Source organism: Nicotiana tabacum, chromosome 9 (assembly GCF_000715075.1).
Source record: "Nicotiana tabacum cultivar K326 chromosome 9, ASM71507v2, whole genome shotgun sequence".
In the NCBI taxonomy this organism is placed as follows: domain Eukaryota; kingdom Viridiplantae; phylum Streptophyta; class Magnoliopsida; order Solanales; family Solanaceae; genus Nicotiana; species Nicotiana tabacum.
In genome coordinates this window covers 83,444,249-83,456,313 of record NC_134088.1, presented here as the reverse complement: position 1 = coordinate 83,456,313, position 12,065 = coordinate 83,444,249, and the positions used below count along the sequence as shown (strand labels likewise).

Genomic DNA, 12,065 nt, shown 5'->3' with positions numbered 1-12,065 from the left:
GTTGGTATGTCCGGACGAGGTCTTGAGGGGCTCGAGTGAGTTTCGGGTGATGTCAGACCATTTTCTTTCATGTTAGTGTTGTTTGTTTTTATGTTGTTGTTGATGTCCTTCATGATCGCGAGGAACCAAGTGCGATCGCGTAATGATTCTTGGAGTTGGGTACTTTCATTCATCGCGGTCACGACAGGTAGAGCACGTTCACGAAGGTTTGAGCTGGATTGTTCTTCGCGTTCGTTGCCAGTGGTACCGCGTTCGCATTGGGGAGCTAGGAGCTGGTGAAGTTGCCTACACGATCATGAGGTCAATGCCGCATTCGCAAAGGGTTGGTATCATTGTGCATCGCGTTTGCGAGGTTTGTGCCACGAACGCGAAGTGTATTTTTGTGGATAGTGGAATTTGTGTTTCGCGAAGCTTATCCCGCGATCTCGAAGTCTTTACCTCGAGTAGTGTTATAAGTACTCTATTTCGAAGGTTTTGGTTATTTTATCACATTTTGAGTTATAGAGCTCGGATTTGGGCGATCTTGGAAGAGGATTTTCACGATTTGGATTGAGATAAGTATTTTTAACTTGGATTTGATTATTTTACATGATTTCATCTTTGATTTTGGTATTTAATCAGTGACTCTAAAAGAGAAATTTTGGGGTTTTATCTTTGATTTTGAACATCGATTCAGAGTCAGAACTGGATGATATTGATATGGTTCAACTCGTATTCGAATGGGTTGTCAGAATTTGTGAGTTTTGTCGGGTTTCGAGGTGCAGGTCCGGGTTGACCTTTTAGTTAACTTTGAGTATTTGATTAAAGATTCGACCTTTATCATTTGAGTTTGTTTCCTATGGTATTATTTGATATTTTTGAGTTGCTTTTGGCTAGATTCGAGCCGTTCGGAGGTTAATTCATGTGGGGTGGCACTTCTAGAGTATTGAATTGGCCTAATTTAGGTGAGTATCTTGCGTAACTCTTTGTGGGAGAATTAACCCCTTTGAATTTGGTCTAATTGCATTATTTGAACTACGTGAAAAGACGTGTACATAAGGTGACGAGTATGTACACGGGCTTATATGTGGTAATTGATCAGATTAGACCCTTATTCTATTAATATGTCTTGAATTGAAGTTGTTATTATATAAATCACATTTCATTATTGATTTACTTTACGTACTCTTGTGTTGTTGTAATTCTTGTATACATTGTAGTTAAGTCGTGGCCTATGTATTATTGTCGCATTGGTATAATTATTTGAGAAAGGTTGTGGCATATGGGCACATGGTGTGCGGTTGAATGTTGTGTTGTGATTGATATGCGCATGCGGTGACATAAGGGTGGTGTGTATATTGATGCGCATGCGGCGAGATAAGGGGGATACTTATGCGCGTAGTACAAGTAAGGAAAAATACTTCATTGTGATGCACACGCAACGAGATAAGGGTCTATGCGCGTGAAGTTATTTCGGAAAAATATTTTTAAAATGTGAAGCTCATGCAGCGTCATAAGGATGATTTGTGATTGTGATATGTGGCACATCGGAGTGACTCTTGTTGTTATTCTTGTGTTGGAATTGTTTATGACTTCTTGTGTATATCATGCATTTTACGTGATTTGTTGTGTTGTTTCCAATGTGCTAATTTCCATCTCTGTTATTACTTGATGATTTGGTTCCAAGATTCATTTACCTACATGGAGTTGTTATCTCATATTCTATTGAGTTGCTGGTAATATAATGGATTGAGTAAAAAGGAAGTCGTTACCATGCTTTACTTTATTTGATTCTTGATAAATCCCTCTTGAACGTGCTATTGGTGACTGACACAGGTACGATGCACGATGTGGCACGAGATCTTTGTCGTGCGAGTGTGACTTATCGTGGCACGAGGTCTTTGCCATGCGAGTATGACTTATATTGTGGCACAAGGTCTTTGTTGTGCGAGGGTGATTGATAATGTGGGCACGGGTTGCTATATGTGTGTGATTCAATTTGATGACTTATTGTCGAGACTGGACCTTTATTTGTTCTAAATTGTTATCACTTATTCTGATAAGATTCAGCCATTGTCTTATGTTATTCTTCCTATTGTCGGTCTTTGACATTTTGTGCAGGTTATATTTGACTAGTGAGTGCCTTGACTTGAATCTCGTCACTGATCTACTGAGGTTAATCTTAATACTTATTGGGTACTGACCGTGGTGTACTCATACTACACTTTTGCATATTTTTGTACAAATTCAGGTGTTGGAGGGAGCGAATCCAGGTTGTGAGAGCTTCTTTGATCGCAAGGATTCAAGATAGATCTGCTTTGTTCGTCGCAATCCCTTTGAGTCCTTTTCTTATATTTATACTGTCATTTCTCTATTCGAGCAGTATTGTACTTTGAGATATTTTTATGTATTCAATTAGAGCTCGTGACTCTGTACTACCTAGTCTTGGGAATTTGTTGTAATTATCTCTGTGTTGGCTTGTATCATCTTTATTTCTGCATTTATATTAAACTTTGCTTCATAATATCATATTTTATTAGTTTAACTGTTGTAAGTGATCGGCTTACCTAGTTTTAGAGACTAGGTGTCATCACGATCCTTAAGGCAGGATTTTGGGTCGTGACAGTATGATACATTTATGATACAATTATGTTTTAGGTATTGATGTATCATATACAATTATGATATTAGACAATTATCATACAATTCCTGCAACTTCTTCCTCTTTGAGCTTCAATCTGAATTTTCACCTAAAACCAACTCTATAATTAATCAATCTCCCTCAAAATTGAGATATAAACTCCAAAAGATATTCTCAATTACTTGCAAGAACTAGGGGTGGGCATAATACCGGCCGAACAGTGAATTTCAGTTTTTCGGTTTCGGTTTAATCAGTTATTCGGTCGGTGTGCAATTTTTAAATTTTAAAATTTTGGTTTTTCGGTGCGGTTTACGATTTTGGTGTTTCGGTTTTCGGTTAAACCGAAAAACCAAAATTTTGGGTATGAGTCCAAAATTTATATTACCTATCTGAAGGTTGAAGCCCAATACACATCTGAAGCTCACCCAATTTACCCAAACCCTAAGCCTAATTAGCCTACAAACTAAAACTTACGTTACTTCCCATTTTCCTTCCTTAGAAATTAGAAATTAGGGTTCCTCCTCTGTCTACAGTGCTGCCGAGTGCCGACGCCCATGTGACGCCTTCTTCCTCAGCTCGTCGCTCATCCTTCTTCCTCAGGTTAGTCATTAGTGGTTGCCTCCTTCTTCTGTGTTTTCCTTCCACTACACTTCTAAGATACCTCTTCTGTGTCAATTTTTATTAAACGTGCTAATCCATTCAATAAAGACATTAGGGACAACTTAAGCTACATTAGTTTATTCTAGTGTCTTATTCTTGTTCTCTTCAATAATACTTTACAAAGACGACCACATGATGTTAAATACTACTTAGTTAGTTAGTTTATTTATGAATATATTTTCAGACAATACCAACTCCCTTTTTGTTTCCTATTATAATTTTCACTCATGTACAGTGTACTACGTTTTTCCAGTCCAAAAACCTTCAACTTATAAATGCAAGAGTTATATAGAAAATCTTTCAAAGGAAAGATCATTCAAACTTCGAAGCATATAAAGAACTTCTATATCTCTGTCTTTTTTATCTTCTCTGTGTTGATATAACTTTGACAACAATAGAAAGCAGTATGCATATGATATTTTAATATACTTGTTATATGATATCACTCAAAGTTTTAATATTCTCTGTGTTATGATAGTTTAACATTTGTTATAGGATATAACATCTATATACATTTGTTATAGGATATAACTTTGCGTGATATTGCACAACTAGAACATTTTGACTTAAAATTGTTTACCGATTTGCATTTTTAATTCTGTTTTAATTCAATTTTCTATAGATGGCAGAAGTTGAAAGTAGAGTAAGTGAGGTGGATTCATCTGAAAGCGAACCTACTTCTTCACCTACAAATTCAGTTGAAACTAGTCAAGACCCGAAAAAAGAAAATCCGTACAATGCAGATCAACTGCTTGGGATCATTTTGAAAAGTTTAAAGATGATAATGGAGGTGATAAAGCAAAGTGTAAACATTGTAGTCGTGATTATAAGGCTGATTCACGATTGAATGGAACAACATCATTGAATACTCATTTAAAGAAGTGTCCAAAAATACCACGAAAAGTTGATAATACATAAATACAATTGTGTTTACAAAAGGATGGGGCAAATTAATGGTGGGGTGCTTTGCAAATTTGATCAAGAACTAGTTAGGAGGGCTTTGGTTGAGATGGTAATTACAGAGGAATTACCTTTTAGCTTTGTTGAAAAGAGAGGCTTTAAGAAGTTTATGAGCATAGCCCAACCTCTATTTAATGTTCCTTCTTGTAGGACAATTACAAGGGATTGTTTTCAAGTTTACAATAAAGATAGGCTTAAACTAATGAAAATTTTCAGAGAAGTAAAACCAAAAATTTGCCTTACCACAGACACATGGACTTCGTTACAAAGAATTAACTACATGTGTTTGATAGGTCATTTTATTGATAGAGATTGGGTGTTGCATAAAAGAATACTAAATTTTTGCCCTATATCTAGTCATAAGGGCGACGAAATGGCAAAAGTTATTGGTAATTGTTTGCTTGAATGGAAATTGGATAAGGTATTCACTGTTACTGTTGATACTGCTTCTTCGAATGATGTCACGGTCAAAGAATTGTCTAAGCAACTAGATATGTGAAAAACGAATTCGATGAGTGGTAAGCATCTTCATGTGAGATGTATGGCTCACATACTTAATCTAATTGTGCAAGATGGTTTGAAGGAAATTGATATTTCTGTAAAACGTGTTAGACAAGCTGTGAGGTATGTGAGATCATCTCCGCAAAGGACCTTAAAGTTTAGGGAATGCTGTGCACATCAAGAGGTAGAATGTAGCAAAATATTGTGTTTGGATGTTCCTACTAGGTGGAATTCCACCTACTTGATGTTGGAAACAGCGCAAAATTTTGAGAAAGCCTTTGACAAGCTTCATCTTTTTGATAATGGATTTTCTACTCATCTTTGTATGCATGTTTGTGAGGATGGGAATGTTGCAGGTCCATTTGTATGTGATGATTGGGTGAATGTGAGAAACGTGATAAAGTTTCTTGAAAGATTTCACGAACTCACCGAAAAAGTTTCAGGTTCACGTTATGTCACTTCCAATTGTCATTTTGAGGATATATGTGAGCTTGATAGTCATTTTAAAGCTTGTTTAGCTAGTGATGATACTAATTTGAGTAAGATGGCAGGTAGGATGAAAGAGAAGTTTAAAAAATATTGGAGTGAACCTGAAAAGATGAATAAAATAATATTCATTGCTTCTCTAATAGATCCTCATAACAAATTAGAGTATGTTGGTTTTGCACTTGAGGAAATATTCGGGGAGGAACCAGGGAAGAAATTAACTGCCGAAGTGGATGCTTATTTGAATTCTTTATTTGGGGAGTATAAAAAAAAATATTCTAAAGGATGTTATCTTAAATCATCTTCATCTAAATCTACTTCATTTGATGACACATCTGATTCATCTAGTGGGAATATGAGAACAAAATCTGTGAGAATAAAGCAATTATTGAAAAGGAAAAAGGAAGACTCCGGAAGTGTAGGTGCTAAATCTGAGTTTGAAAGATATATTGGTGAAGGACAAGAGCCATTGTCTGATGATTCTAATGACTTTAAAATCTTAGATTGGTGAAAAATTAATGCGCCTCGATTTCCTATTCTATCTGAGCTAGCTCGTGATGTATTAGCCATTCCAATTTCAAGTGTTGTATCAGAATGTGCATTTAGCACCGGTGGCCGCATTCTTGATTCATTTAGGAGTTCATTGACTCCTCGGTTGGTGCAAAGTCTTATTTGTGTTCAAGATTGGTTTAGATGTGAGGGTACTCCTATTAATGTTGAAGAAGATTTGGAGTTTCTTGAGCAAATTGAACTTGGTAAGTTTTTGTGTTTTATGAGTGTTTTAGTAAAAATTAGTTGACTTTGTAAGTTTAAATGACACACTTTATCAACTTATATTTGGATATGGCAAACAGCGGAAGAGAGACTTGCATAGTTGAAAGAGATACTAGCATTGTTGATGCATAGTTTGAACACGTGGTAAGTTTAAAGATTTGCTTGTTTTATGATATCCTTTATTCCTTTTGTTATTTATAATTAAAAATATTTTACTAACTTGTGATATTTTCTTTTTTTTTATAGGTTCAACTATGCCGCGTGGTCCTAAAGCTAGATCGCCTATTTGGGAATATTTTGAGCTAGTTGAAGTAAATAAAGAAGCCCGCAAAGCAAAGTGCCTTCATTGTGGTCGAGTTTATAATTGTCATCCGAAGTATTATGGCACTTTTGGCTTAGTGAAGCATATTAAAAAGTGTCTCATGCCTCATCCAGTGATTCGTATTTAAGACTTTAAGTATCCTTTTCTAGACTTACTTTGTGGCTTGTGGCTTGTGATTAGTTTGCCACTGTTTTGTTGTTTGGTGATGGTATTTCTAAACTTGTTTTGGACTTTGGTAGCTGCGAGTTTTAGCTAAACAGTGTTTGATGAATTGTGTTTGCTTATCTTCTTGTTTGAAATAATTAATGCCACGTCTGAAATCTTTCAGTGGCACGTCTGTCTATATTCAGTTACATAAATGGTGTATCTCTTGGTTTGTATTTCCATTTTCTGTCTCATAGTGCATGCCAAAGAGATTAATTACTGTTACAACTTTCTGATTTTCATATGGAAATTGGAAGGGAAAAATTCTTTCTTTGCAATTTTGTTTAGCTATAACTGGACTGCTAGCCAGAGGCCGACCTAAAGATCCGTAGTTTACATCGGATATAAAAATCTTGAACCGTTAATAACCGAAAAACTAAATCGGAAATAACCGAACCGAACCTTGAAAAAACCGCACCGAACCGTAAATACTTTGGTTTGATTTGGTTATTAATATTACAAAATCGAAAACCGATTAACCGAACCGTACTTTCATAATAACCGACCGAACCGACCGACGTCCACCCCTAGCAAGAACATCCAATCCATACAAATTACAAAATCTTAAAACCCGAAATTGTATGTATGTATGCTCGAGAATCATATGTATTTTTGGTCTTCAAATGGACCATTTTGTGGATGAGTATGTTAGGAAAACAAACTGAAGAAATTAGGAAAAGAAAAAAAAAAGGAAAGAGGAGAGAAGAGGGAAACAAGAAAAGGATTTAATTGAATCTCTTAGTTGAAGGCATTAATAATGGGGTGAGAGCCTTTTAAAGGAAAAATATATACAATTTGTAAGAAAAATCTAGATACTTATCAAAAACTACAAAACCTAAAAAAAATAGGTAAATAAGTTTCTATTATAGTATATATAAGAAAAACTCCCTAAATATATCCTAGTTTAATTAGTAAACTCGATATACCACTTGTTTTTGAAAGATAAATTAAGCTACATCAAGTTGCCTACTTAAGTGTTTACCGTAACACCCTTATAAACTCCTTGATGTTCGACCCCGACTCGCATTGGGTAATTATTATTGCTAATGACAGTTTCATATCCCTTATTAGGGTGTGACTGGGACGTGATCAAACTGCTTCTTCTGTTTTAATTTATATGACACTTTGACTTGGCACAACATTTTAAAAAAATTGAAGATTTTTGAAACTTGTTGTCTCTAAAGTATAAAAAGCAAAAGTATTGTGGGGCCATACCATTAAGTTTCTCATTAAGAATAAAATATGTAAAATACTAAGTTTAAAGATAAATTATTTTTTAAATATAAAATGTATCATTCTTTTTAGAACAAGCTATTAAAAAGATATTTCATATAATCTGAGACTGAGGAAGTGTATAGTGTAAATAAAATGATGGGCTAGCTATTACATGTAATAAAAAAGAATATGATTAATTGTTGAGAAAATAACATTGTATGGCCACTCAAAGATTTTATTAGCTCATGTTTTCATTACTGACCCGAAATGGCCTTCCGGCCCAATTTATTTGCAACTTGTAGCCATTGTCTATTTCCAATACATTTATCTTCCCAAAACTACATTTATTCCCACCCTTTTTATCTTTCTTTCATTCTATCCAACGCACACATCTTTTTTTCCATTACTACTTTCAATCCTATCCTCTCTTTTTTTCACCCTCTTTCTCACCTCTTTCTTTCTCTGTGTCTTCTTCGTCTTTCTTTTTTCTTTATTTGTTTTTTTTTTCATTTTTCTTCCCTTCTCTATCTCCCATTTCAGATCTATATTTCTTTCTCTTTATTTTTTACTTCACACTGAAAAAGCTTGTTTGAGTACCTAGCCAAGATCACAATTTTTTAAATTCAATTCTTAAAAAGATTTACTCAATTACGATGCATGATACAAGAGTGGCAGCAAAAGTCGTGGGGTTTTCTAGTCAAGCTTCTTCTTCTTCTTCTTCTTCTTCTTCTTCTTCTTCTTCGGATCATAATAGTGTTTTGTGTGTGAAGATCTTTTACAGTAAGTATTCGATGGGGGAAAATGACATTATGTATAGTCACTGTAAAAATAATAGCCGAAAGAATGTATAAAAACTGTATATTTTTTGTATATATATACATTCTTTATGTTATATACAAAAATTATACAGTTTTATACACTTTTTCGACTACCAGATGTAATTAGTTTTTGGCCTAAAAGTGATAACACCCCGATAGAAAGAGAAAATTATCTAGTTTGGTCTTTTAGAGAAAAAATGCTATAAATATTAATTAATTAAAAAATACTACCAATATTAATCACTTGCTCATAAATACTATCAATTTTAGCCCAATTGGCTACTTGTATGCTATTCCCTCTCTTTAGTCTACCTCCTCCCCCTCCACTCTTTCTCCCCCGCGTAACCAATTGGCAGAAAGTAAAAGCAATTTTGGACGATACTTATAGGTGTGTTCAATAATATCTATATTCTTAAATCCACCTAGAACTGTGCGCCTCGATAATATTATGGACGTACTTTGGCTCAAAAGAGATAGGAGTGATTTGAGAGTAAAGCTGAAATTAAACAGCAAAAACAGTCTAAACTTAATATGAAACTGAATCGTATGCTGACTGATTAAGCTCAAATTGCGCCATTGCTTGATGAATGCTTAAACTTCGACAAGCATATGTTTGTCAAACATGTAATTCAACAAAAAGTGAATAGAAGGAAAATCATGAATTCGAGTATTTTCATACAGTAGCTTAGCAAAATATTTTGAAAAGTGAAGAAGATGAGGTAAAACACCATTGCAAGCCATTGAAGGTTGCTTAGACTTGAACTTAAAATTTTGGGTTTCTAAAATTGGAATATAATGCGAGAGTGTATTGTTGGAACAAATTGGTACCTTTTAAGAAGTTTGAATCTCAATTTTGAGATGATTTAGTAGAGATTTGAGGTGGTTTGAATTGAAATTTGACCAAATTTGAAATAAAAGATGTACATGACAGAAGACGAGATGTGTATCCCCGTATATTATTTGTGTATCTCATATGTATCAAATATGTATTTCTGTATATCTCACTATGTATACTTGTATGTGAGATACAGAAAAATTTTTAGATTCGATTTTAACTACGAATTTTGACTCCAAACCATTCCTAATCACCTCCAATCTTTATCAAATTTTGCATATTGCCTCATCTATTTAATTTCAATGAATTCGAAACATACCCATTGAAAAAATTCTTTTTTCTTAGGTTTTTTGAATGTTATATATTATTAGCAACTTTTTCCGGTTATTTTTGTTCGTATGACTTAAGGGCTAATTCTTGGTATATAGTGTCTATTTTTGGCTAGTTCTCTCATATAGAAATAGTAGCATCTCTGCTGGGCCTTCAATATCCTTTGGGCCCATATCTGCAACTGTTGGGCCATCTCTAGCAAATTGCAAGAGAAATCTAGTGGTACGAATCCATGAAAGAATTAGTGGAGACTCATGTATTCATCTTGGTGGGTGAAATGTCGCTAATCTTACAATTTTTCAAGTACTTGATAGCTGTCAGCTAAGTTAAGTTGATTAGGACCTGGCGTTCAGTTCATAGAAAATTTGGGGCGTAGCGTATAGGTGACGGTTTTAACTTAACTTATAATTTTCGATTCGAATCATAAATTTATATGTAAAATTTATTAAAATTGTAACAAATAGTAGATTTAAACTCATAACTTTAAAAATATAATGAGTTTAATGCTATAAATCTTAAAGACTGAATTCATATGATTTAAATCAGATCCGCCTCTGGTTGTATGACCTACGACTGATGTACGTGTTATTTAAGTTGGTCAAAGAAACTTCATTATCAATCAAAACTCGACTTTCTGCAACATGTCGTAACATAATTCTTATACATGCTTGGACCAAGATCGCAATATATATATATATATATATACTTTAAAAGAATAGCATATTTTTCCAACGCCCTAAAGTGGAAGACTTTGAAAATCGAACTCTCTGGTCCACCTTACAAAATGGTTGATCACTTGAATAGTATTAACCTTCATTTTTTATGAACTCCGTATCCTCAGTACTAAGTGCTCAGTGCTCAATTTAGAAAAAGTGGCACCAAATATATATTTTTTGTTTTTTATTTTTTATTTTTTCGAAACTGCAAAAGTTCTTTTAATTTATAAAAAATGACGAAGAAATTGTTGATTAGCTGACGTTCTGAAGATGATAGTTGGGGCTTAAACGTAAAGCAAGCACAGGGATTTGTCATTAGTAAAATAGAGCTGACGAATGCACATATATTGAATTAATAAAAGAAAAATTAATGCACTTGCAAAATATTGTAAGCATGCAACTCTAAGAGTAACATACTGCCACTCACTTAGACTAGAATACCTATTTATCTTCTTCTTCTTTTTTATTTTTTTGTTCCTCATTTTAATTTTAAGAGGTCTAAAGTGTCTAGCTAATTCAATGCCACATATCATATTTTTCCCCTTTCCTTATGGCAGTTTATTTACTAAATATTTTAACATCCAATTATGTGCTCTTCTATGGTACAAACATTTCCCCTTGCCCTATAATTGTTACTCCTTGTTAGATTTAACATCTTGTATTTGGAGAGGGTGTATATATAATTTGATCAGCTTATTTAATTAAGTTGTTATGTATATACATGAAATTTGTATTTCTTCTATTTCAACTAAATTTTCAAAAAATAAGTTTTTTATTTTCTTTCCCAACCGCGTGAAGAGCACACTTAATTTATTAGGAGTACTGAACTTGGTTATAGCTATGCTAGCTGTAAGAATGTGTTAGAAGATGTGCTAAAAAATTAGCAGTTACAAAAATGGCATAGTATCAAGGCTTCTGATCTGCAAGGTGAAGAGCAAGCAGTAAGAATTAATAATAACAATATATTTTAAATTTAATATGAACAAAATAATAATGAATAAGTATTACCATCATCATTTCTTTCATTCTCTTTTTTAGTTTAGTTATTCTTTCGGTATCTAAGATCCATTAATTTAATTAGAATTCACACTTTGTTTAGTATGTGAACAAAGTCTCACATGAAAAGTAGAAAAGAAAAAAGAGCTACTTTAAGGAATTGGATAGTCTTAATGGTGTGATGCAAATAAATTAGAGAAATGAGGGGACTATCTGTATATGGTCAAAATAGATTTCGGCCTTCGTATGTCTGATCGAGTTCGAAAGATAATCGATCGAAGTGAGACCTCGAGATGAGTTCCGAAGATGGTACAAACAAGCTTCGAATCCGAAGGGCTGATCAATGTCGAGTTCGATATCATTGTCAAGCTCAGATCCAAATCGAACTATGATGCAGAGTAAAGCTATCAAGCTTATGATCCAGAGACCGACCAACATTAACCCCGAATCAATTCAAGGGTCCGAGTCAGAATCGAGCTTAAGCCAAGATCGAGAGCTCGAATCAGAATTGAGCTCAAACCAAGATCGAGAGCTAGAGTCAGAATCGAGCTCAAGCCAAGATCGAGAGCTCGAGTCAAGATCGAGCTCACAGACAAAAGTCATTGCAATCCCACTAGAGGAGAGAATC

General features: G+C 34.2%; 2 protein-coding genes across 2 annotated transcripts; both read left to right on the top strand.

Moving 5' to 3' along the window:
• The first annotated feature begins 4,220 nt into the window (after positions 1–4,220).
• On the top strand, positions 4,221–4,739 carry LOC142163995 (zinc finger BED domain-containing protein RICESLEEPER 3-like). The gene has a single exon (XM_075221155.1). It carries the CDS (start codon positions 4,221–4,223, stop codon positions 4,737–4,739), a length of 519 nt encoding a protein of 172 aa, XP_075077256.1.
• A 42-nt stretch (positions 4,740–4,781) lies between these two features.
• On the top strand, positions 4,782–6,450 carry LOC142163994 (zinc finger BED domain-containing protein RICESLEEPER 2-like). The gene is made up of 3 exons (XM_075221154.1): positions 4,782–5,734; positions 5,834–5,982; positions 6,248–6,450. The coding sequence occupies exons 1-3, from the start codon at positions 4,782–4,784 to the stop codon at positions 6,448–6,450; spliced, it is 1,305 nt and encodes a 434-aa protein (XP_075077255.1).
• Positions 6,451–12,065: the final 5,615 nt, after the last annotated feature.